Raw genomic sequence first — 23,555 nt, forward strand, 5'->3', positions numbered from 1 at the left:
ATACCTCCAGCCTCCCGAGAGGACAGACATGGTCCTGGTGTTCATCGAGGCGATGAGCGACTCCAGCACCTTTGACAAGGAGGCAGCCAGAAACATGCTGGGCATGGTCAAGGGAAACTGCGATTTCTGGCTGGTGGATGTAAGTGGCCTTTGGCTGGATTGTCCTGCCCTTCGGCCCTGTCAGACCTTGTTCCTCCCTCCAACAATCTCTTCCTCTCAAATCCTGGTGTCTCGGACACCTGAAGCCACCTGAAGGCGGCAGAGAGGGATGGGAAGGACATCTGAGGAAAGGGCTGCACTCCAATGGCAGCACCATCCTCACCTGTGTCTCCTCCAGGTGCCAAAGATCACAAGCTGCATCCACAAAGCCCTGCGGTGCATCAACACGGCACCAGCCCAACAGAGCGTGGAGTCTCTAATTGTCTGGATGGCTGACAAGTGCCCTGGGGAGGTGGTGTCTACGCTGCTGACAATTGCACCACCAGGAGACAGGTACTGGCTCCAAAAGCCATGAGGGCTTGTTCCCTGTGGGGAGAGGGGCCCAGAGATGCTCTGGCTGCCAGCGCCAAGGAATCCTGCAGGACACCCCCGAGGAGCAGGATCCTCCATCCCACCACGCTTTCCAGCGCTGGGGGTCAGCCAGGCCCGCAGCAGCCACAGCTGAGCAAGCCAGCCCAGAGCCCCCCACTGCACTCCTGCCAGCCCCACGGGAGCAGCAGCTCAGCCTCTGCTGCTGCCCAGGGCATCCCAAGCGTCCTGCAGCGCGGAGCCGGACACGCTGCTGTGGGCCAGGCTGCCCTGCTGACAGAGCGCTCTCTTGCAGCACTGCCCTGGCACTGTGGGAGGTGATGTTCTCCGTGCCCCAGACCCTGCGGAGCGTTTTGAAGGAGCTGCTCATCCAACTCCAGGACCCAAAGAACAGGCCCTTCTGCACGTACCTGGAGGACCACTGCCTCGTTAGCTTGGCTGTGAGTGACCGGAAAAACGCCCTGGTGCCCTTGGCCTGGGCTGCCCTGGGAACCAGGAGCTGCACGGTGCCAGGAGCCCCAGCAGCTCTGCCGGTCGCTCACTGCTGGCTTGCTTTCAGATGCTGGCCAGCAGTGATCTGGGAGATCAGGAGTTTGCTCTGATCTACACGGCCTTCAGGTTTCTGAAGGAAGAAAGGCCGGCCATGCTCTCCCTGGTGCTCAGGGGCATCATGACGCTGTCACAGACAGACGAGATGGTAAGCAGGGTGTCACCAAGGGGAGCCGTGTTGGCAGCCCAGAGCTGGGGCAGTGGGTTCAGGCTTGGCCTTGGCTGGCAGTCAGGCGCTGGGGTGACTGCTCCAAAGGCCCTCCCTGCCATGGTGGGGCCTGGTGGCTGCCTGGGGAGCTCTCCAGACATGGACCTGGTCCCAAAAGGGCAACTCTCTTTTTCATACAGGCAAGGAAAATGAAGGTCATGCTGCCAGACCTGATGTGGGTCCTGCAGTGCGGCAACAAGGCCATCAAGATCAAGGCTCTGGCCATCTTCAGAACCGTGATGGCTCAGCTGCAGAGGGAGGAGGCCAGCCCCATCGCCGTGACGCTGGCAGGATTTCTCCTGCCCCTCTTTGATGACGTAAGGCTGATGTGTAAGGCTGATGTATAAGGCTGATGTATAAGGCTGATGTGTAAGCCTGAGCCCCGTGGGTGGGCACTGGACAATGACAGCAGCCCTTCAGCCCAGCCACTCAAAGCAGGGGCTTCTCCTCTGCTTTCTCCCCGGGGCTCTTGTGGGATGGTTTCTGTGTTCTGCAGCCCAGCCCAGCTTCTCCCTGCCCGCTGCTCCCACAGCTCCTCCCCACCATGGCTGCTGAGGCTGCTGGGGGTGCTGGCTGGCTGGGAGAGCACTTTGAGGCACAGGCACTGCCTGAGCAAGTCTCACGAGTGGCCTTTCATGGACCCAGGGCCGCAGATCTGGCCACAACTGCAGTGTGCACAATGCCGCCCTGGAGCGTCTCCCCTCCCATCAGCCATGCAGGAGCTTCTGCTCCCCGTGGGCAGAGAGCTGCTGGTGCTCAGGTCCTACTGTGCTGCTCCCTCCCAGGAGCTGAGCCAGCTGAGAGAGATCTCCATCAGCCTCTTCAGAGACCTGATGAAGATGGTGGTGCGGAACGACAAGAGGGAGATGAAGAACACGGTGCGACGTGGCCTGCTCCCTCTCTTCTTCCGCATGAGTGACCAAGTGCAGAGCGTGGCCAAGGTACAGATTTCAAAGCCGAGCAGCGATGCAGGGAAGAGACCCCTGGGCGTTTGGGCCAGGGCATGTCACCACTCCCTAAGGGCAGAATCACCCCAGGAACGGAGCCCAGAGGAGGGTGACGCCAGGTCTCCTGCCCCAACCGTGGTGCCATCTCCCAGCTTCTCCTGTTCCACAGGCCGCTGGGGAAGCCCTCCTCGGTGCCGCAGAGCTGCTCAGGTGGAAACAGCTTGAACACCTGGTGCAGACACAGCAGACATGGCGGATTGGAGAGAGCTTGGTGAGGACAACCCCCAAGGCCCAGGGCCCAGGCTGGATGGGGCTGCCCCACATGTCTGTGCTGTGGGCTCTGCAGATGTGCCTCCCCTGTCCTGCTGCAGCCCCGAGCTGCATCCTTGTTCCCTGTGCTCAAGAACAGAGTCCCCAGGGCTCTTCCCTCTGCCCCGCAGCCAGCGGGAGGGAGGGCTCTCAGCACCCCTGGGACCCCTCGGCCTGTGTCGCTCTCTCAGCCCCACGGGGCTCCTGGCTGGAACACGGGAATGGCCGGAGGGGAAGGGTTCATGGGAGCGTGGGTTCATGGGAGGAGAGACTGATCCAGCCAAGTGGGGAGGGACAGTGATATGCCCATGCCCTTGTGCTCTCTCCAGCTGGAGCGGGACAGGAGCAGAGCTCAAGAGCTCTTGAGTCAGAGCCTGCCGTACCTGAGGGATGCTCAGGCCAGCTTGCGAGAGGCGGCCGTGAGGTTCATCGGTGAGTCACAGCCCCCGGGTCCCTCTTTCAGCAGCCTGGCCCCAGTCCCCGCCTCTGCCCTGGCACAAGGAGCAGCCCTGTGGCTGCCAGAGCCCCGGCTGCCCCGGGCAGGGCCTTGGCCTGCCCTCCCAGCCCTGCCCACGCAGGTGGCCTTGGTGGCCGCCTTGCCCGGTGCCACCATCTCGGCTCCTGCTCTCCCCTGGGCTCAGCCCTGATGAGGGGAGGGAGCAGGGGCTGATGGAGCTCTGTGCCCAGGGCTGGCTGCGCGGCCCCTGAGGGACCGAAGGGAGGAGGAGGAGCTGGCTGAGATCTGCAGCGGTGAGTAGGGAGCGTGGTCGGGAGGGGATGCCCCGGGGGTCTCTGCAGACGTGGGAGCTCACCTGGGTTCTGCTTCTTTCCCTTGCAGCCCTTCAGCCCTTGGAGCAGGATAGTGAACCCTCCATCTGCTCCCTGGCAGCTCAGACCATCCACATCCTGGGCAACCCAAGGGAGCAGCCGAGATCGCGATGGACCCTGCGAGCCCTGTGCTGCTGGCCCCGCTAAGCCCGGCGGAGGTGCAGCTCTTCTCGGGAGGAGGGCTGGAGTTTAATAAAGCTGGAGGAGAATGCCAAAGCCCTGGTGTCCTTCAGATGTGCAGCGCCCTGAGCGTGCTGAGCAGACGGTGTCGTTCCTGGGCTCTTCCGCTGCCGCAGGACGTCTGTCCCTCAGCACAGCCTGGTTCCAGGCGCAGTTACGGTGCCGGCGGGCGGGCGCTCGCTGGCCCCCAGGCTCTGCCCTGCAGGGGGAGGCAGAAGGCCGTGCGGGCACGGCAGGCACGGGGGCAGCAAAGATACGCAGGGCTGGTCCCAGCGCCTCAGGAGCTGTTTCCCACTGGTTTGCCCTCAGCTCCCGCCATGCCCCGAGGGTTTCCACAGCGCCGTTTCAGCGAGACCCTCTGCTCCGGGCTGCCCGGCCTCGTCTCTCACGCTGCCCTCCCCTCCTCGCCAGCAGCTGCCGCCCGGCGCTTTCACCCTGTCCTGGAGCCGCTTTCCCAGCGGCACTGCCGGGCTGAGCCGGGGCAGTGCGGGATCTGAGAGTCACAGGACGGTTTGTGTTGAAGGCACCTTCAAAGCTCATCCAGTGCCACCCCTGCCATGAGCAGGGACATCTTCACCAGCTCAGGTTGCTCAGAGCCCCGTCCAGCCTGGCCTGGGATGTCTCCAGGGATGGTTCATCCACCACCTCTCCGGGCAACCTGGGCCAGGCTCTCACCACCCTCAGGGCCAACAATTCCTTCCTCCTGTCTGGCCTCCATTTCCCCTCTTTTAATTCAAATCATCACCCCTTGTCCTGTCTCAACGGGCACTGCTAAAAACTCTCTCCCCATCTTTCTTACTGGCCCCTTTCAAGTATGGAAAGGCTGCACTAAGGTCTCCCCAGAGCTTCTCTTCCTCGGCTGAACACCCCAACTCCCTCAGCCTGTCCTCCCAGCAGAGCTGGTCCAGCCCCAGATCATTGCTGTGGCTCCTCTGGTCCCTCTCCGGCAGATCCATGTCTGTCCTGTTCTTAGGGCTCCAGAGCTTGACACAGGATGCCAGGTGGGGTCTCACCAGAGAGGAGACCTGCTGGCCACGCTCCTTTTGATGTAGCCAAAGATACGATTGGCCTTCTGGACTGCAAGTGTGCATTGCCAGCTCATGGCCCGTCTTTCATTCCCCAGCACCCCAAAGTCCTTCTCCACGCGGCTGCTCTCAACCCCTTCATCCCCAGCCTGGACTGGTACCCGCGCCTGCCCCGACCCAGGTGCAGGACCTCGCACTTGGCCTTGTAGAACCTCGTGAGGTTTGCACAGAACCACTTCTCAAGCTTGTCCAGGTTCCTCCAGATGGCCCCTGTCCCTCAGATGTGTCACCTGCGGCACTCAGCTTGGTGTCATCCACAGACTGGCTGAGGGTGAGCTCGATCCCACTGTCTGTGTCATTGATATAGGTATTAACCGGTACTGACCCCCCTGCGGACCCCAGAGGGACACCCCTTGTCACGAGGTGGTCAATTTGGGATGCCCCAACTCTCTGCCCCCCCAGCCCCAGGGAGTGTGGCTGAAGAACCAGGTGGCCATCGGGGAGGACCATTGGGCTCCTGGCCCGGCACAGCCAGGGAGTCCTGACCCCCCAGACCTGCAAACCAGGGACGGGGGCACCTACGGCTGCTGGGCAGTCACCGAGCTGGGGAGGTGCTGACTGAGTGCTGGCTGGAGATCCGGGGTGCAGGGGGGTCCCCAATACCTGAGGGAGGTGCCTGAGATCTTGGGGGGCACCCTGGGGTTTGGGGATCCCTGGGATATGGGGGGGGCAGTGGCAGCCCCTCAACATGTGCCTCTCCCTGCACAGTGCCCCAGGGAAGGTGATAGTGAAGTAGGACAGGGCAGGGGGGGCACGATTTCTGGAGACCTTGGGGGCTCTGGGAAGGGTTAATTGGAGGGCTTAATTGGTGGGGTAGTTTGGGGTGTGCTTAATTAGGGGCTGTGCTTTTTGGGCGGTTGTATGTCTAGCTTTGGGGTGTGTGTTTAATTTGGGGGGTGGACTTAATATTGGAGGGAGTTTAATTTGGGGCTTGTTTAATATTGGGGGTGTCTAATTCTGCAGATGTGTGTTTAATTGGGGAGGTCAATTGGGGGGTGTAGGTTTAATTAGGGAGCTGTATTCAATGGGAGGTGCTGTGTTTTATTGGGGAGTGTTAAATTATGGGGTGCTTTATTAGGGGGCATTAATTATGGGGGCTCCATTTTGGGGGCGCAGCACTCCCTGTGATGCCCTCCCCGCCCAGGGCCAGAGGTGCACGGGGTCGGGGGGTGACAGTGGCACTGGCCACGCCAGCAGCAGGAGGTCAGGCAGTGGGAGGACATGGCTGGTGGCTGCGGTGGCCACTGTCACCTGTTTGGCGGCCTCCCCACCTTGGGTCACCTGCGGGGACAGGGATGTAGTGAGAGGGGGATGGCATGGGGGGGCAGGGGCATGTGGTGAAGGGGAGACATGGAGGGGGGGCCGTGGGAGGTTGTGGGGACAGGCTGGGGGGACAGGGCCAGCGATGAGAGACATGGAGGGAGGGGACAGGGGCACCAGTGAGGGGAAGCAGGGACATGGCTGAGAGGACACAGGTTGGGGGACACAGTCCCATTGCTGAGGGGACAAGTGGGGTCCCCCTGTCCCGCCACCCTGCGGGGGCCACAGTCCCCAGAGTCAAAATGCGGGAAGGATCAGCCCAGCCCTTCCCGCCAGCGCAGAGCAGAGCACCTCGAGGGCAGGCCCGGCCCTAGGAAATGCCGCACGTGGGCTCCTTGGTGTCTCGCTGTCTGTCGGGTACCTCAGGGGCTGCTGTCGCGGGAACTTCACCTGGGGAGGATGGTAAATGGGCGGGCGCACAAATTCAAACACAAGCTCTCTCCTGTCTGTAAAGGGGTGACACAGAGCGATAGCGAGACGGCGCAGATCCGAACCCCAGGCCCTCCCCGCCGCTAACAAGGGCCCCCACACCGACCAGGCCTGGTCGAGCAGCCCTGGTGAAGGCTCTCGGTGTTATTTTAAAATACTCATTCAAAATGGGCTTTTAAGAGGTTGTTTCCTCAGACTGCTGTTACTTTGGGGGACGACGGCTCCATAAGTGCCCAGTCTGTGCTGTAACAGCTCCCAGACCAGTGCCGGGACCAAGCAGGAGCCCACGGGCACAGCTCGTTCACTGACCCTCTGCCTCTTGCAGCACTCTGGCTGGCAACTACTTCCCCACAGCACCCCCGAGTCTGTGAAACAGAGGTGGAAAAGGAAGGCACATTGAAACTTCTCCCTGCTTCCCCAGCCCTCTGCACATTCCTGCTCCAGGCAGGAAAAAACCCACTTTCTTACCGGCCTGGTTTAAAGCAACAGGACAGCACAGTGCTTGCAGGGCTGGGATTGCGCCTTCAGGCGACACACAAACTCAGAGCAGCCCTGAACAACCCTGCAGACTCCAAGGAACTTGCTCTCCTCCAGCAGTCACGACCTTGTCATCAGAACACGCAAGAACAGCCTGGCCAAGAGAGCGTGAACCGCCCAGCAGCAGCCTCAGTGACCAGGGCCTGCGCCAACATCCTCGCTGGAGTCGATGGGCGGTTCCGCCTTGAAGGGCAGAAGATGAAGCGATGGCAGCCAGCGCCCATGGCGGGGAAGGGGGGCAGGTGACGGCAGATCTCCTTACCCGACTGCATGTCGTTGCCTGGGATGTTCGTCCTGAACACACACAAGTTTACTGCACTATATATCCGTTCATTTCCCTCCCTTAGGGCCAGCAGATTCCCCCAGGATCACACATCACTCTGGGCTCCGTTGTGACGTAACCTACGCCCTGTTTGACAAGCAAACAGACAGCAGAGGCTGCTTTCACTGGGAAAAAACATCACACTCAGCGTTTTGAAAGCCAAACAGCAGCAACACCTGAACTCCTGCATCGTCAGCAGGACCCAGAACATGGGCCTGAAGCAGCACTGGCAGGAGCACCAGAGAACCACAGAACTGTCTCAGCAAATCCTTATTCCCGGGCGCTGTTGAAGGAGTTTCTGGCGCTCCGCCGGGGCTTTCCCCGAGCCCAGCAGCGCGGCTCTGCCGTGCGGTACTCACTCCAGCCAGCGCGGGTGCTCCGAGTGCGCGTCCCTTCAACGTCCTTCTGCAACAGAGAAAGGCGACTTCTGACAGGATCACAGAATCGTTTGGGTTGGAAGAGACCCTCAAGATCATTGAGCCCAACCATAACCCAGCTCTGGCACTAACCCATGTCCACAAGAACCTCATCTACACGTCTTTTAAACTCCTCCCAGGATGGTGACTCCACCACTGCCCTGCGCAGCCTGTTCCAGTACTCTACAGCCATTTCCAGGAAGAAATGTTTCCTACTATCCAATCTGAACCTCCCCTGGCACAATTGAGGCCGGTGTTTGCATCAACCCCAAAGTGAGAACCCCCAGACCCACTTTGAACCAACGGGGCAGCTCAAGACCGCCCAGCAATCCTTTCCTAGCAGAAGAGGAACTCATAGGACTGAGCTTCAAATGAGAACTCGACAGAGGTCATTCCAAGATTAAAGGGACTTCTCGGTCAGCTGCTTCACTGTGCCTCAGTTTCCCAGAGCGAGCAGTGGCAGCTAACGCACCTGCCAGGCAGACTGCTGAGGGAGAGGAGTTGGGGGAAACAGAAGATGGGAGTCAGGGAATTGCTTCCACTACACTGCGACACCGGTCCTGTCTCATCTCTCAACTGCTAGAGCTTTGGGGAGGCTACAATCTTTCCTGCGTATGTAACACACCCCTACTCAGATGACACGGCATCGTCTCTGCACGTGCAGCCAAAGGAAACAGCAGCAAACAAGAGCAGAGTTTAACATGTTTAAACATGTTCTTTGTAAAGAACCCACTACTCACCTGGGTTTGTGAGCAGCACAGTCCGCAGGGAGCCTTTATCTGCCTTGGATGACGCTGCCGGAGGACTGGAAGCCTAAATGAGCCACAAAACAGAATGTCTGTCACTGAAACAACACGTTCCATTAAGATCAGGTCATGATTTCCAAGGCAAAGAACACGAACCGGGCACGGGCACGGCCAGGACCCAGCACAGACCAGGCATGGCTGCGACACCAAGTCATCCAGCTCCACCGGAGAGCCCCCAGAGCCTTCAGAAACATCAGCCTGCTGACAGACAGCCATCCTGTTGCAACGCTCTGTCTTTATCACGTCCAAGAAACAAGTTTGGATCATCACAGAGCAAATACCCTTCTAAACAAAATCCCCCGGGGCAGACAATGCCCATCGGGAGCGTCTGAGGAAACCACAGAGGCTTCCCGTGGGGCCAAGGCTGAGCCCCGCTCCCCCCACCTCCTCTGACGGAGTCACCATGTTCCCATAGCAGACCGGCACGGCATGCTCGTCTTCCTGGCTGTACGCCACCCTCAAGGTGACCCAGGGGGAACGTGGCCCCTCGGAACAAGTCACGAAACACCGCGCAGTGCTCGGCCATGCGCTGCTTGTGGAACGGGCCGCTGCTCTTCTCCCGCTCAGCTCTGACCTCGTCGAGGGGGATCAGCGCTGCGAGGAGAGGGAAACGCTGGAGGTGACACCGGGGGACCCAGCGCGGGGCAGGGAGGAGGTGGCGGGGCACACACCTGTCCGGAGCCACGCTGCCCTTTCCAGCTCGGCATTCTGGCGCGTCTCCCTCGGGGTCTTCTTTCTTGCCTTGATCTCCTTTGCCCGCAGCAGCTTCTCACGCGGCAGGCTGATGTCGGGCTTTGGCTCTTCAGACAGGGGTGAAAAAGTCACATACATGATAAATTCCAACACCCAAAATACCCAAACGCAAAACGCCTGCAGAGCGTTAGGGAGGCTGTGAAAGAGACGCAAACTCCAAGCCAGCAGAGACTCGAATCTACCACCTCTGCCTCCCTCGGCACCTGCACGCGTCTGCCGCCTCCTCCCCAGCTCATCGCGGTTTCCCAGCCCAGGAGCAGCTCTGCTCTCTGCAGCCAAACTGGGTTATTTGCTGCAGGTGCTCTACAGCTCTGGTTCCTGCTCTGGTTCCTCTGACACTACTGGGCTTAGGACAAGATGAAACGGCCTCAAGTTGCACCAGCGGAGACTGAGGTTGGATCTGGGAACAATTTCTTCCCCAAAGGGCTGTGGGGCATTGAACAGGCTGCCCAGGGCAGTGCTGGAGTCACCAGCCCTGGAGGGCTGGACAGACGGACATGAGGTTCTCAGGACATGGGGCAGTGCTGGGGGTGGGTTATGGTTGGACCCAATGGTCTTGAGGGTCTTTTCCAACCAAATGATGCTGTGATTCCACGGAATCACTCCTCTACTCTGTTCCACGTCTCTTGGCGGGTCCTGGCCTGCCTCCCTCCTCCCAGAAAACTGCCATCAGCTTCCCTGAAACATTTGCACTCTGCAAACTTCCCCATCAGAAAAGGGCCAACCTTGTGCCAAAGCCCCTCATCAGCTCTCTGCAGAGCACAGTTTGGGGCAAAATGCAGCTCCAGCAACAGCTTTCTTGACCTCCAAACCCCGCACAGCGCAGCCCCTTGGGCGAGGACCCGGCTGGGGCTGCTGTGCTGCCGGGCCGTCTGCCCCAGCCGGCTCCCTGCTCCTTCTCCGCCAGCCTCAAGCACCCACTGCGACTGCGGGGTTTTTCCAGCGCTTCTAAGTTGCCGACATCAAGATCCTCATTGGGCATCGGCCCCAGCGGGGCTGCCCTGAGAGAGCACAGCTGGGAATGGAGAGTGGAGAGAAGCTGCTCAATTCATGTATACTGTGATTAACTTACAAAAGACGCACCCATCGTTAACCAAGGACATGGTAAATGCTTTCTGAGCACCTGCAAAACGAGGGGAGGATGATTCACAGAATCACAGAATGTCAGGGATCGTGAGGGACCTCAAAATCTCACCCAGTGCAATCCCCCATGGAGCAGGAACACCCAGATGAGGTTACACAGGAAGGTGTCCAGGCGGGTTGGAATGTCTGCACAGAAGGAGACTCCACAACCTCCCTGGGCAGCCTGGGCCAGGCTCTGCCACCCTCACCCCCAGCAAGTTTCTTCTCACATTTCAGCCGAACCTCCTGTGTTCCAGTTTGCACCCATTGCCCCTTGTCCTGTCACTGGTTGTCACCAGAAGAGCCTGGCTCCATCCTCCTGACACTCCCCCTTTAGATATCTGTAAACATGAATGAGTCCCCCCTCAGTGTCCTCTTGTCCAGCTCCAGAGCCCCAGCTCCCTCAGCCTTTCCTCACCCGGGAGATGCTCCACTCCCTTCAGCATCTTGGTGGCTGCGCTGGACTCTCTCCAGCAGTTCCCTGTCCTGCTGGAACTGAGGGGCCACAGCTGGACACAATATTCCAGGTGTGGTCTCCCCAGGGCAGAGCAGAGGGGCAGGAGAACCTCTCTGACCTACTGACCACCCCCTTCTAACCCACCCCAGGTACCATTGGCTTCCTGGCCACAAGGGCCCAGTGCTGGCTCATGGTCACCCTGCTGTCCCCAGGACCCCCAGGTCCCTTTCCCCTATGCTGCTCTCCAACAGGTCCTTCCCCACCTTAGACTGGAACCTGGGCTTGTTCCTGCCCAGGTGCAAGACTCTACCAGTGCCGCCCAGCGCTGATGAAATAAAGAATGCCGCCCAACAGCAGCATTGCCTCTGCTGCTCAGTCCATCTCTCCGCTTCCAGAGAGTTCCCGCTTTCTCCAGAGCGCAAGAGACGGGGCCGAGAGAGCCCGCGAAGAGCCGGAGCCGCCCCCGCCCCCCCGAGCCGGCCACGCCAGCAATTCCGCCGCCCGAGCGCTCTCCCCGCACGCCCCAAGCGGCTCCCGCTGCCCGCCCGGGGAACCGGGGCTCCCGGCCCGGGACTCACCGGCCGTGCCGATCGCCGCCCGCTCCGGACGCCGCACAGCGCCGCGCTCGGCAGCGGCACCGCCATGCTGCGCGCCGCCCGCACCGGAAGGGCCCGTTACCATGGCGACAGGGGCCGCGCCGCGCGGGGTCCGGCCTGGAAGGCCCCGCAGCCGTAGCAACGGGGCTGTCTGCCGCAGCGCCGGGCTGGGAATGCCCGCTGCCCCAGCAACGGGGCTGTTGAGCGCGGAGCCTGCCTAGAAACGCCCCCGCAGCCCCGCGGGACGGGCTCTGCCCCCCGGGAACCCCTCCCCATCGCCGGCCTTGCTGCTCCGAGCGGGCAGAGCCCGCGGGAGGGACCGGAGCGGCCCCGCTGTCAGCCCGGGGTACCCGGACGGGAGGTGCAGCCCGGCACAAGAGCCAGGGGTTTTTCAGAAATCGGCCCGAAAAGGACAAGCTGCAGTTCCTGTGGAACATCCTGGGGGTGCTGGGACCCGCAGTGCAGGGTCACAGAGTCACCCAATCCCAGCCTGGTGGGGCTGAAGGGACCTCTGCAGAGCCCCAGTGCAGCCCCTGCTCCCGCAGGGTCACAGGGCAGATCACCCAGGGCACGCACGGGGAGGAACCAGCCTGGACACCGCACTGGGGACCGTTGTGTGCTGGACATGGCCTTTGAAAACCAGAAGAACATCAAGTTTGCTGATGACACCAAGCTGGGAGGAGTGTCTGACACGCCAGAGGCTGTGCTGCCATCAGAGACCTGGACAGGCTGGAGAGTTGGGCGGGGAATAACCTGATGAAATTTAACAAAGGAAAGTGTAGAGTCCTGCATCTGGGCAGGAACAAGCCCAGGTTCCAGTATAGGTTGGGAAATTACATATTAGAGAGCAGTGTAGGGGAAAGGGACCTGGGGGTCCTGGGGACAGCAGGGTGACCATGAGCCAGCACTGGGCCCTTGTGGCCAGGAAGCCAATGGTACCTGGGGTGGGTTAGAAGGGGGTGGTCAGTAGGTCAGAGAGGTTCTCCTGCCCCTCTGCTCTGCCCTGGGGAGACCACACCTGGAATATTGTGTCCAGTTGTGGCCCCTCAGTTCCAGCAGGACAGGGAACTGCTGGAGAGAGTCCAGCACAGGGCAACAAAGATGCTGGAGGGAGTGGAGCATCTCCCGTGTGAGGAAAGGCTGAGGGAGCTGGGGCTCTTTAGTTTGGAGAAGAGGAGACTAAGGGGGGACCTTATCAATGTTTATAAATATATAAAGGGTGAGTGCCATGAGGATGGAGCCAGGCTCTTCTCGGTGGCAAACAATGATAGGACAAGGGGTAATGGGATCAAGCTGGAACACAAGAGGTTCCACTTAAATTTGAGAAAAACCTTCTCTCAGTGAGGGTGACAGAGCACTGAACAGGCTGCCCAGGGAGGTTGTGGAGTCTCCTTCTCTGCAGACATTCAAAACCCGCCTGGACATGTTCCTGTGTGACCTCACCTGGGCGTTCCTGCTCCAGCAGGGGGATTGGACTGGATGAGCTTTTGAGGTCCCTTCCAATCCCAAACATACTGTGATACTGTGATACTGTGATCCCAGCACAACCTCCAGACCCAAGGACCTGGGGCAACTCATTTCTGCCCTCAGTTCTGGCTTCATCCTTCCAGGTCAAACTGGCCGTTTCTCCAGCCACCGCGTGTGGCTTTTCGGCTCCAGAAGGACGAGTATTTCCCTCCCAGCTCCATCAGCAAAGCAGCGCCACACACAGATTCATGGGCACAACTGTCACAGAAATGTTCTTGACCCCAGGTTCCCTGTATCGGAGACTCAGACATTTGCGATTTAAATGATACTTAAATTATGTAATAAATTTAGACTCGAAATTAACTTGAATAACACAAATTTATTCCCGATGGATTTCAACGCAATAAGCAAAGACAGCGCTGGGCGGCCATGAGATTGGCTTCTCCAATGGCCTTTTTCTTCCAGCCTTTTTCTAGGGTCCCGGGTTCGTTGCTCAGAGCGCCACGCCACTCGTTCTTTCTGCGGACGTGTCCTCTGTTGTCAGGCAGTTAATCTCCTTCTTCTCACCCACCCCTGCCCCCCTCCCACCTTTAGAGGACCGAACATTTAAGGCAATTGCATAACAAAGGGCAGGGGCTTCCCATGTTGCACAATAACCCCCGAGCGTTTCCTTTTGAGAAGTGTTAATGAACAAACATCTCTAACTCAATAACCCCTGAGCGTTTCCTTTTGAGAAGTGTTAATGAACAAACATCTCTAACTCAATAACCCCATAGCGTTTCCTTTTAAGAACCTTTAATGAACAAACATCTCTAACTCAATAACCCCATAGCGTTTCCTTTTAAGAACCTTTAATGAACAAACATCTCTAACTCTTAGAATTGTTTATTACAGTCCAGAGAAGGGCAGAAGGACGGACGGGATGCTGACAGACGTGAGGTGTTGTATGGCGCTTTCTTCAGGGACTCCAAGAAGATCTTCTCCTTTTCTAAGTAATCATCCCCCTGAGAAGAGGGGAAGGATGCGTGGGAATGATCCCAGAAAGTGCCGCAGAAACAGGGTCACAGTCCAGGTGTTGCTCACCAGCGAGAGAAGCATCCCAAAGCCTCCCTCGTGCCCTGTCCCCATGAAGGGGTGTTAGGGAGAGGCTTAAAGATAAAGGACATGAATCTATGGAGCAGTTGCACGATCAGAGTTTGTTCTAATAAGAGTTGTGTTCTAATGTTTGTTCTAATAAGAGTTGTGTTAATGGTTTGACATGTTTTAGCATAACCAGGCCTCAGTGCCTCAATAGGCCTCAGCAGGGACTGCTGGTCATGAGGGCACAGCAAGGACACTGTGACCTTGACAAGTCTTGTGAACAACTCCAGGGAGGGGGGAGTTAAAAAGGCGCGAAACTCAGGGGGCCGGCGAGCCGCAGGTAGGAGGGGCAAGGCAAAAGTAACCTTTGGATCTAAGCCCATCAGCAGGTGACAAGTATGCATAATTACTGTAACCTGTATAAATATGTGTCGCTAACGGCAATAAAGTTGAACAATGCGTTATCACTCACATTGGGTTGGCCTAGCTTGTTCCTCCGCCGCTCGCAAAGGGGACCCCTCCCCGTGCTCCTCCAGAGCCCAGAACCTCGCAGGTCTCTGTTAACACACTGCAAGGTAGAGTTTACTGATGCTGGTTCGAGGAGGCAGCCATCCGGGCTCGGAGACATCACTCTCATCTCTCTCTCTGTCTTTTCAGCAGCTCGTCTTGCAGTATCAGCTGCCAATTTATTTCCAGTTTCCTGATCAGTGTCTCCTTTTTGATGCTCCTTGAAATGCATGATGGCAACTTTTCTAGTAACAGCACAGCTTCTGACAATTGGAGTATCACATTTAATCTGTTCTCCTTGTGCTGTTAATAAACGTGGCCCTTTTCAAATGCTCCATGGCATGCACCACTCCCAAAGCATATTTGGAAACTGTCCAAATATTAATCTTCTTCTCTTTGGAAAATTCTACAGCTCGTGTGTGTGCAGGTGTCCGGGCAGAAGTCCCAGAAGACAAAGGTTTAGCTTCGATTACCTCGTGTCACCAGACACACTCAGCTGAGCTCAACGCCAGCGCAGATGCTCATGTGCAACAAAATCAACACACGCGCTTGTGGAGGGAAAGACGTGCTCACAGGTGTGTGGAGCGACAGATAGATCCCACAGTCGCTAACGAACACAGACTTTCAGGCACAGTGTCCGACACCAACAGGGTCCAGTCTGCAGGTATCCTAGACGTGGAGAGTCGACCCCACCACATGTAACTGTGCCAAACTATCAGGCACTTACAGGAAAGACACTTGCTCTCACACAAGCACACAAGCGTTTGTCCTCAGCTTCTATATCAGGGACAAGCTTGTGAAGAGATTCCCTGCTGTTCTTTCACGTTATGGCATGGTCTGATTCCTTTCTCTTGTAGAGCAATTGCTAAGCCTCTTTCCTTGGGCCACTGTGAAGCATTTGCCACGGCAGACAAGTACCGTGGAGCAGCATTCGGTACTGCCTACGACTGTCTTTGTTCCTGTAGTAGCAGAGATCCCTTGCATCTGTCCAAGTGGGAGATCTGAGGGATTTTCTTGAGATTGTTGTGTGGATGGGTTTCTATTAGATAGAGATTTATTTCTGAACAAGCCAAAGGAATCTCAAGGCCAGCCCGAAGGCTGAAAAACAGCAGTGACACTTGGGCACGTGGACAGCTCGTGAACATGGACAATACTCAATCAGCTAATGCATGCTTGGAGCATGGACGTGTGATCAGGAAATAACTGCATATATAAGGAGGCTTGTTTCTGTAATAAACGGCTTCACTTGAATTCATATTGGATTGTGTGGAGTCCATGAGTTTTCGCCCTCGCAGTCCGCATGAGAAATGCAGGACTGTGCAACTAGATAAATGCAAAACTTTTCCAACAAAGAGCACAGCGGTACACGCAATCAAACTTAAGCATGAATGGAGCCCACATGAAGGCACACACATGTGGACAGACAAGCATTTCTAGGCACAAATGCTTTCACTCACAGGGCCATCCAGGAACAGGCACACGTCTGCCGGTACCCACCAAATGTGTATTCTAGTGCATGCTCTCAAAAGATGCTAGCTGTCAGCAAAGACCGTGAAATAATTGACAACAGGCTAACCCTAGGTATATGCAATTCTTTCTTACTCTAGCTGCGTTGTATGTTACAAGTTCCCCCAAATTGTAATGAACATGCAATAATTCCGTGAATACAAGCACGGCAAGTGCGTCCAGTCTTTGGAGCACTTATGGAGCATGACAAAACCAGACAGAGCCTGACAGAGCACAGCAGGACCTAACAGAGTTTGACAAAGTGCGCCGTATGCAAACAGAACTCAAGATAGCATTTCAGAGCCTGCCAGGACCTAAGAGGGCTTAGCAGAGCCTTAGAGATCTCCACAGAGCTTGAGAGGGCCAGACAGTACTAGAAAGAGCCAAATAGAATCTGATAGGAAGTAACTGAGGCCAACTTAGCTCCACAGAATCTGAAAAAGCTCGACAAGGCCCAAGAGAGCCCAAGAAGGACGGAGAGGTCCCGACAGGGCTCAGCAGAGGTCGACAGAGCCCGACAGGGTTGATCAGAGCCCTCCAAAGCCCTACAGAATCCAGGAGAGCTTGACAGGTGGACTGAGCATGACAGGGTCTGACAAGGCCTGGGGAAGACTGTGTGACATTGGCAGGCTGTGTCGGGCTCCTCTGGGACCTGTGTACCTAGGAGCCCCCCAGGGCCACCAGGTCTACCTGAAATCCCTCGTTGGTTTCAGTGTCCCCTCCTTTGGCCACCCCCCCGCCCCGAATTCCTGGGTCCCTCCGGATTCCTGGGTCTCTTCCTGAACTTCTGGGTTCCCCAAAAACCTGGGTGACCCCCCAAAACTGCGGGGAGTATCCAAAAACCTGGTGGTCTCCCCAGGGCCACGAGGTCTACCTTGAATGCCCTATTGGTTTCAATGTCCCCTCCTTTCCCCCCCCTTTCCCCCTCCTTTCCAACTCCCGGGTCCCTCCGGCTTCCTGGGTCCCCTCATGAACTTCTGGGTCCCCTAAAAGGCTGGGGGACTCCCCAAAACCCCGTGACTCCTCAAATAGCTAGGGGTCTCCCCAGGGCCACCGGGTCTATCTTGGAATTCCTCATAGGCTTCAGTGTCCCCTCCTTTCCCCCCCCCCCAACTCCTGCGTTCTTCCGGATTCCTGGTCCCCTCATGAACTTCTGGGTCCCCCAAAAACCTGGGGGATCCCCCAAAAGACCGGGGACCCCCTAAAAACCTCCGAGTCCCCTCAGGGCCACCAGGTCTACCTAGAATCCCTCATCAGTGTCGCCTCCTTTGCTTCCCCCCCCCCCCGAACTCCTGCGTCCCTCCGTATTTCTGGGTTCCCTCCTGAACTTCTGGGTCCCCCCAAAACCTGAGAGACCCCCCAAAAGCCCCGGGACCCCCCAAAAACCTCGGGGTCCCCTCAGAGCCACCAGGTCTACCCAAGACCCGCCCAGGGCCACCAGGTCTACCCAGGTTCCCCCCATTGCTGTCTCCCATCCCGAATTCCTGGGTCCCCCCCGAACGCCTGGGTCCCCAAAACTTCTGTGTGTCCCCCCAAAAAACACCTTTTTTTTGGGCAATAAAGCGTCTGAATTTTGCACTTCATGTCTTGAATTTTGGGTCCCGTGGGTGCATTTTGGGTCCCTGAGTGGATTTTGCTTCCCGGACGCCTGGGTTCACCCAAACCCCCACCCTCCCAGCCACATTGCTGCCCCACATCCTGTGTCTGGGGTTTTTTGGGGGGAAGGGCCCAGACACCCGGGTCCCTTCTGGGTGGGAGAGGGGCGGGGACACAGGCATCCGGGCGTGGGGGGTGTGAAGCCGCAGGGTGGGGGAGGATGTGACGGTTCCTCGCCTCAGTGTCCCCATTCGTGTCGCTACCGCTGGTGAGTACGGAGGGACCCAGGCGTCCGGGGGGTTTTGGGGTCCCCCCTTGTCCCCTTTCCTCTGTGTCCGTGTGTCCCCTCCCGTGTCTGTGTGTCCCCTCCCCAGCCACGTGTTCTTGTCCCAATATCCCCCATGCCCCCAATGTCCCCATAACCCCCATGTCCCCATGTTCCCCATGTCCCCATGTCCCCCATGTCCCCAATGTCCCCCTGTCCCCCTGTCCCCCTGTCCCTTCATGTTCCAATGTCCCCCAGTGTCCTCATGATGTCCCCACAAAGTCCTCATGTCCCCACCCCCACATTGTCCCCATGTCCCCCCATGTCCTCCTGTCCCCATATCCCCAATGGCCCCACATTGCCCCCATGTCCCCCCATGTCCTCCTGTCCCCATATCCCCAATGGCCCCACAGCGTCCCCATGTCCCTCCATCCCACAACGTCCCCGTGTGCCGCCATTGCCCCTCATGTCCCCATGTCCATATTAACCCCTTTGTCCCCATTATGACCATTATCCCCATTATCTCCATTACCCCATTGTTCCATTATCCCCATAGTTCCCGTTGTCCCAGTTATCCCCATTGTCCCATTATCCCATTATCCCCATTGTGCCCATTGTCCCATTATCCCCATTGTCCCCATTATCCCCTTATCCCATTATCCCCATTACCACCATTGTCCCCATTGTCTCCATTGTCCCCATTACCCCCATTCTCCCATTAATTATCCCCATTATCCCCGTTGTCCCATTATCCCCATTACCCTCATTATCTCCATTATCCCCATTGTCCCCATTGTCTCCATCATCTCCATTGTCCCCATAATCCCATTATCTCCATTATCCCCATTATCCCCATTGTCCCCATTGTCCCCATTATCCCATTAATTATCTCCATTATCCCATTATCCCCATTATCCCATGAATTACCCCCATTATCCACTTATCCCATTGCTCCCATTGTCCCCATTGCCCCATTATCCCGTTATCCCCATAGTCTCCATTGTCCCCATTATCTCCATTATGCCCATTATCCCATTACCCCCATTATCCCGTTACCCTCATTATCCCATTAATTATTCCCATTGTCCCATTATCCCATTGTCCCCATTATTTCATTATCCCCATTATCCCCTTATCCCATTGTCCCCATTGTCTCCATTATCCCATTATCCCCATTGTCCCATTGTCCCCGTTATCCCATTAATTATCCCCATTGTCCCATTGTCCCCATTACCCCACAATCCCATCCCCCCATCCCCCCACAGCCCCATCACCCCCCATTGTCCCCCCAGGCCATGCCGCCCCCGCTCCTCCTCCTCCTCTCGTCCGTCCTGTCCCTCTGTCCCTCCGCCGCCCCCCGATGTCACCGCGCTCGTGGCGCCGCCTGTGCCGCCCCCCACGTCCCCGGCGCCTCCATCCTGGGCTGGGGCCTGGACGTCACCACCTTGGCCCCCGCCACTGGCCGAGTCCTCGACGTCGATGACGATGATGACATCACCGATGACGTCACTTGCGTGCTGTGCCCCAACCCGTTGGTCGGGGGGCGGCGCTTCCGGCTGCCGCGGGGGGTCGGGGGGTGGCGCGCGGGGCGGCGCTGCCAGCAGGGAACGCTGGTGCTGCGGGGGGCGGGGGCGCTGGCGGGGGTGGCGGGGGGCAGGGCGGGGGTGGCCGTGGGGTGGCGCGTGGGGCTGGAGGGGGCAAGAGGGTCGGTGGGCGTGGCCGGGTCCAGGTCACGGGCGGCCGAGTTCGCCCTGGGCCGGTGGCGCGAGGACGCGGTGGCGTTCGTCAGGATGCGGGCGCAGTGCACGCTCTACTGGTGAGTGCGGCGGCATCTTCAGCATCTTCATCCTCATCCTCTTCTTCCTCTGAACCTGCATCTTCATCCTCATCTTCATCTTCGTCTTCATCTGAATCTGAATCTGCTTCTTCATCTACTTCTTCATCTGCATCTTCATCTTCATCATCTGCTGCTTCATTCTCATCCTCATCTTCATCTGAATCTGAATCTGCATCTTCAACTTCATCATCTGCTTCTTCATCTTCATCCTCCTCTTCACCTGAATCTGCATCTTCATCTTTGTCTGCATCTTTATCTGAATCTGAATCTGAATCTGCTTCTTCATCTGCTGCTTCGTTTTCATCTTCGTACTCGTCCTCATCTTCATCTTCATCTGCTTCTTCATCTTCTTCATCCTCATCCTCATCTTCATCTTTGTCTTCACCTTCATCAGATTCTTCATCCTCATCTTCATCTTAATCTTCATCTGAATCTGAGTTTGAATCTGAATATTCATCCTTGTCTGAATCTTCATCATTTTCATCTCCGTCTTCATCTGAATCTGAATCTGCTTCTTCATCTGCTTCTTCATCTGCATCTTCATCTTCATCATCTGCTGCTTCATTCTCATTCTCATCCTCATCTTCATCTTATCTTCTCTTCATGTTCATCTTCATCTTCATCTTCATCTTCATCTTCATCTTCATCTTCATCTTCATCTTCATCTTCATCTTCTTCATCTTCTCTTCTTCATCTTCATCCTTATCATCTTCATCTTCTTCATCTTCATCTTCATCTTTTTCTTCTTCTTCTTCTTCAACCTTATCATCTTCATCTTCATCTTCATCTTCATCTTCATCTTCATCTTCATCTTTTTCTTCTTCTTCTTCTTCAACCTTATCATCTTCATCTTCATCTTCATCTTCATCTTCATCTTCATCTTCATCTTCTCTTCATCATCTTAATCTTCATCCTCCTTCCTCATCCTCCCCATAACTGACCCCCATTTTTCCCCCCCAGGACGTCTGTCTCCCCCCGCGCCCGCCCCTCCCCCCACTTCCTCCATGCCCTCCGCTCCCTGCCTCCCAACTTCACCGCAGCCACCGCTGCCGACTACGCCGCCCTCATCGCAGCCTACGGGACCCACAGCATCCGCGGCGCTCGCCTGGGCGGCCGCCTGGACGCCGTCACCTCCATCCGCACCTGCCGGGCAGCCATGACAGGCTCCAGCCTACAAGAAGTGGCCGATTGCCTGGGGGCCGAAGTCTCGGCTGCGGGCCGCTCCGCTGCCATGGTCACCGCGTGCCACCGGGCTCGCGCCACCAACGACGCCAACGCCACCTTCCACGAGCTCTACGCCGAGCGCCTGGTGGAGGTGGACGGCGGCCGCCAAGATGGCGACCTCCTCTACGGTGACCCCAACGCCTTCCCAACATGGCTACGTGGCCTCCCCACACATCCGGGGCTGGTGGGCGCCGACGTGCGGCCGCTGCACACCGTCCTGGCGCCGCGGGACCCACATCGCGCTGCCCTACGCGCCGCCGTCATCGACTACATTGCCCGCAATGCATTGCGGGTCAACTGCAGCTGCGGGGGCCATCTTGGCGCCGCCGGGCCTTGTTGCGCGTGCTCAGCTGATATGGCCACCACGTGCTGCTCGCAGCACCGCGGGTTGGCGCGGTTGCGGGTGACAGTGAAAGCGGGCGGGGGGTGGCGCGGGGACTATTTATCGGGGACGGACGCTTACGTCCGGGTGTATTATGGGGGGCGGGAAGCACGGACGCGCACCCTATGGAACAACCAGCACCCACGCTGGGCGGCCATCTTGGATTTGGGGACGGTGACACTGGCACCCGGCGCCATGTTGAAGGTGGAGGTTTGGGATGAGGACAACCAATGGGATGATGACTTGTTGGGGGTGTGCAAGGAGCCACTATCGGCCGAGGGGGGAGGCGAGCGTGACGTCATCTGTTTCCCCGGTGGGGGGCGGTTGGAGTTTGGTTATGGGGTGACGTGTGGACCCGCTTTGGGGGGGCCATATTGTCATGATTATGTCCCACAACCCCCCGGAGACATCGGGGGGGTCCAGGGCACCTCCTATTGGTCCAACGACCCCCGTAACGACCCCCATAATGACCCCCATAATGACCAAGATGGCTCCGGGAATCCCCTCCCCAGCGCCCCCTGGTGGCCGCCAGGGGTTAATGAATCAGGGGGCGACCCTCAAGTCCCCAGGGACGATGGGGACATGGGAGACCCCACGGATGCATTCGGGGAGCTCCCGGAGACATTTATGGGGCCCTGGGAGAGGCATCCAGACCCATAAGTTGTATCCAGATCCATAAGTTGTACCCAGACCCATAAGTTGTATCCAGATCCATAAGTTGTTCCCAGACCCATAAGTTGTACCTGGACCCATAAGGTGTATCCAGATCCATAAGTTGTTCCCAGACCCATAAGTTGTACCTGGACCCATAAGGTATATCCAGACCTGTAAGTTGTACCTGGACCCATAAGTTTTATGTGGACCCATAGGTTGTATCCAGTCCCATAAGTTGCACCCAGACCCATGAGCTGTACCCAGACCCATAAATTGTACCCAGACCCATAAGTTGTATCCAACCCCTCCCGGCCTCCAGGTGGCACCACTGGTGTCGCAAGGGATGATGGGAATAAAGAGCTTCTCGCTGCACTTGTGGGTCTGGGGGACACTGGGGGCACTGGGTGGGGAGGAACCAGCCAATCAGGAACTCTGGGCTGCCCTGAAGCGACCAATGAGGACTGAGTCCTGAAAGGGCCAATCAGGAGCCTCAGGAGCCCCTGGAACCACCAATCAGGACCGAGGGTCTGTGGGTCCCTGGAAACCGCTGTTTTCTGCCCAAATCTATGGGGCTCCTTGAAACCAATGGGGTCTCCCAAAATCTATGGGGCTCCTTGAAACCACCGTTTTGTCCCCAATTCGGGTCCCGGATGTGGGGTGGGGGGGGGCGGGGGAAGGCGGGGGGGGGGCGGGTCCTGCCCTGGGCGGAGTTTCCTGCCCCACTCACCACTTCCTGTCCTGGTTCCCGCGCGAATGGCCGTGGTCCCACAGGTACCAGGGGGACGCATAGGGGGTTATGGGGCAGCCATGGGTGTTGTGGGGCAGCCATGGGGGTTATGGGGACTTGGGGGGCTCAGGAAGGACTTGGGGGTCCTGTGGGTGCTGTGGGTCCAATGGTTGCTGTGGGGCAGCCATGGGGGTTATGGGGCACCCAAGGGTGCTGGGGGGACTTGGGGATCTCAGGAAGGACCTGGGGGGATCAAGGGGGACTTGGGGGTCCCATAGGTGCTGTGGGGCCCAAGAGAGACTTGGGGCTCTCATGGGCGTTATGGGGCACTGTCCAGGGTTTAGATTGCGGGGTGACAATAAAACCCTGGCAGATATATTGCTAACCCCCTCTCCCCCCCCACTTCCCCCTTTGTGCCCCTCCCTCTCCCCCCTTCCCACTCAGGACAGGCGATCGGGAGGGAAAGAAGGACAGAGAGAAGAGAGTTGGAAAAATTAACAATGTTTTACTAATGCTGCTAATAAGAATAGAGAAAATAATACAAAATATACAAAACCAATCTTGAAAGTCTCAGCAACTGCAGAGCTGGCAACCAAAGTCCTGGACTGGACTCTGCAGCCAATCGGAGCTGGATTCAGTCTGTCACTGGCCTCAGTTCACAAGCCAACACCCAAAGTCCTGGACTGGACTCTGCAGCCAATCGGAGCTGGATTCAGTCTGTCACTAGGCCTCAGTTCGCAGGGATGACTAGCAAGGTCCTCTCCTAATGTCGGCCATAAGCAGAAGGGAAAAAGCGAAGGCAAAAGGGCAAAAAGGGATGAGATCCTCGTGATCTCCCACTTTTATATGAAGTATTCACGTGAATGGGATGTTATACACAGTTGGTCAGTTTCTTGGTCACTTGTTTCTCGTCGCCCC

The 23,555-nt window shown here is 57.4% G+C and overlaps 3 protein-coding genes and 1 long non-coding RNA gene across 16 annotated transcripts; 3 read left to right on the forward strand and 1 right to left on the reverse strand.

Moving 5' to 3' along the window:
• Positions 1-1,003: 1,003 nt before the first annotated feature.
• LOC135576390 (uncharacterized) lies at positions 1,004-2,816 on the forward strand. The gene is made up of 5 exons (XM_065041231.1): positions 1,004-1,225; positions 1,426-1,602; positions 2,071-2,226; positions 2,402-2,503; positions 2,733-2,816. The coding sequence occupies exons 1-5, from the start codon at positions 1,088-1,090 to the stop codon at positions 2,814-2,816; spliced, it is 657 nt and encodes a 218-aa protein (XP_064897303.1). The 5' UTR covers positions 1,004-1,087.
• Positions 2,817-2,864: 48 nt separating this feature from the next.
• On the forward strand, positions 2,865-3,569 carry LOC135576317 (uncharacterized). The gene is made up of 3 exons (XR_010467981.1): positions 2,865-2,973; positions 3,229-3,291; positions 3,380-3,569. It is a non-coding gene; the product is annotated as an uncharacterized LOC135576317 (long non-coding RNA).
• Positions 3,570-5,654: 2,085 nt separating this feature from the next.
• LOC135576316 (uncharacterized) lies at positions 5,655-11,633 on the reverse strand. 13 transcript variants are annotated; one of them, XR_010467977.1, is made up of 7 exons: positions 11,375-11,596; positions 9,136-9,264; positions 8,399-8,471; positions 6,852-7,647; positions 6,693-6,748; positions 6,246-6,344; positions 5,655-5,915 (listed from the first exon to the last, which is right to left on the reverse strand). XR_010467977.1 is itself a non-coding variant. In XM_065040719.1 (5 exons), exons 1-5 carry the CDS (start codon positions 11,438-11,440, stop codon positions 7,637-7,639), a joined length of 378 nt encoding a protein of 125 aa, XP_064896791.1. In that variant the 5' UTR covers positions 11,441-11,633; the 3' UTR covers positions 5,655-7,636. The 13 variants fall into 13 exon arrangements, 3 of the variants coding, with proteins under 3 accessions (XP_064896791.1, XP_064896789.1, XP_064896792.1); XR_010467971.1 differs by adding exons at positions 8,561-8,662; positions 8,849-9,058 and having other exon boundaries at positions 5,655-7,647; positions 11,375-11,632; XR_010467973.1 differs by having other exon boundaries at positions 6,693-7,647; positions 11,375-11,600.
• A 6,090-nt stretch (positions 11,634-17,723) lies between these two features.
• Positions 17,724-22,282, forward strand: PRF1 (perforin 1). Its single transcript, XM_065041204.1, has 3 exons — positions 17,724-17,816; positions 19,106-19,629; positions 20,611-22,282. The coding sequence occupies exons 2-3, from the start codon at positions 19,109-19,111 to the stop codon at positions 21,914-21,916; spliced, it is 1,827 nt and encodes a 608-aa protein (XP_064897276.1). The 5' UTR covers positions 17,724-17,816; positions 19,106-19,108; the 3' UTR covers positions 21,917-22,282.
• Positions 22,283-23,555: the final 1,273 nt, after the last annotated feature.

The sequence above is a fragment of the Columba livia genome, chromosome 25, assembly GCF_036013475.1.
Source record: "Columba livia isolate bColLiv1 breed racing homer chromosome 25, bColLiv1.pat.W.v2, whole genome shotgun sequence".
Taxonomy (NCBI): Eukaryota; Metazoa; Chordata; class Aves; order Columbiformes; family Columbidae; genus Columba; species Columba livia.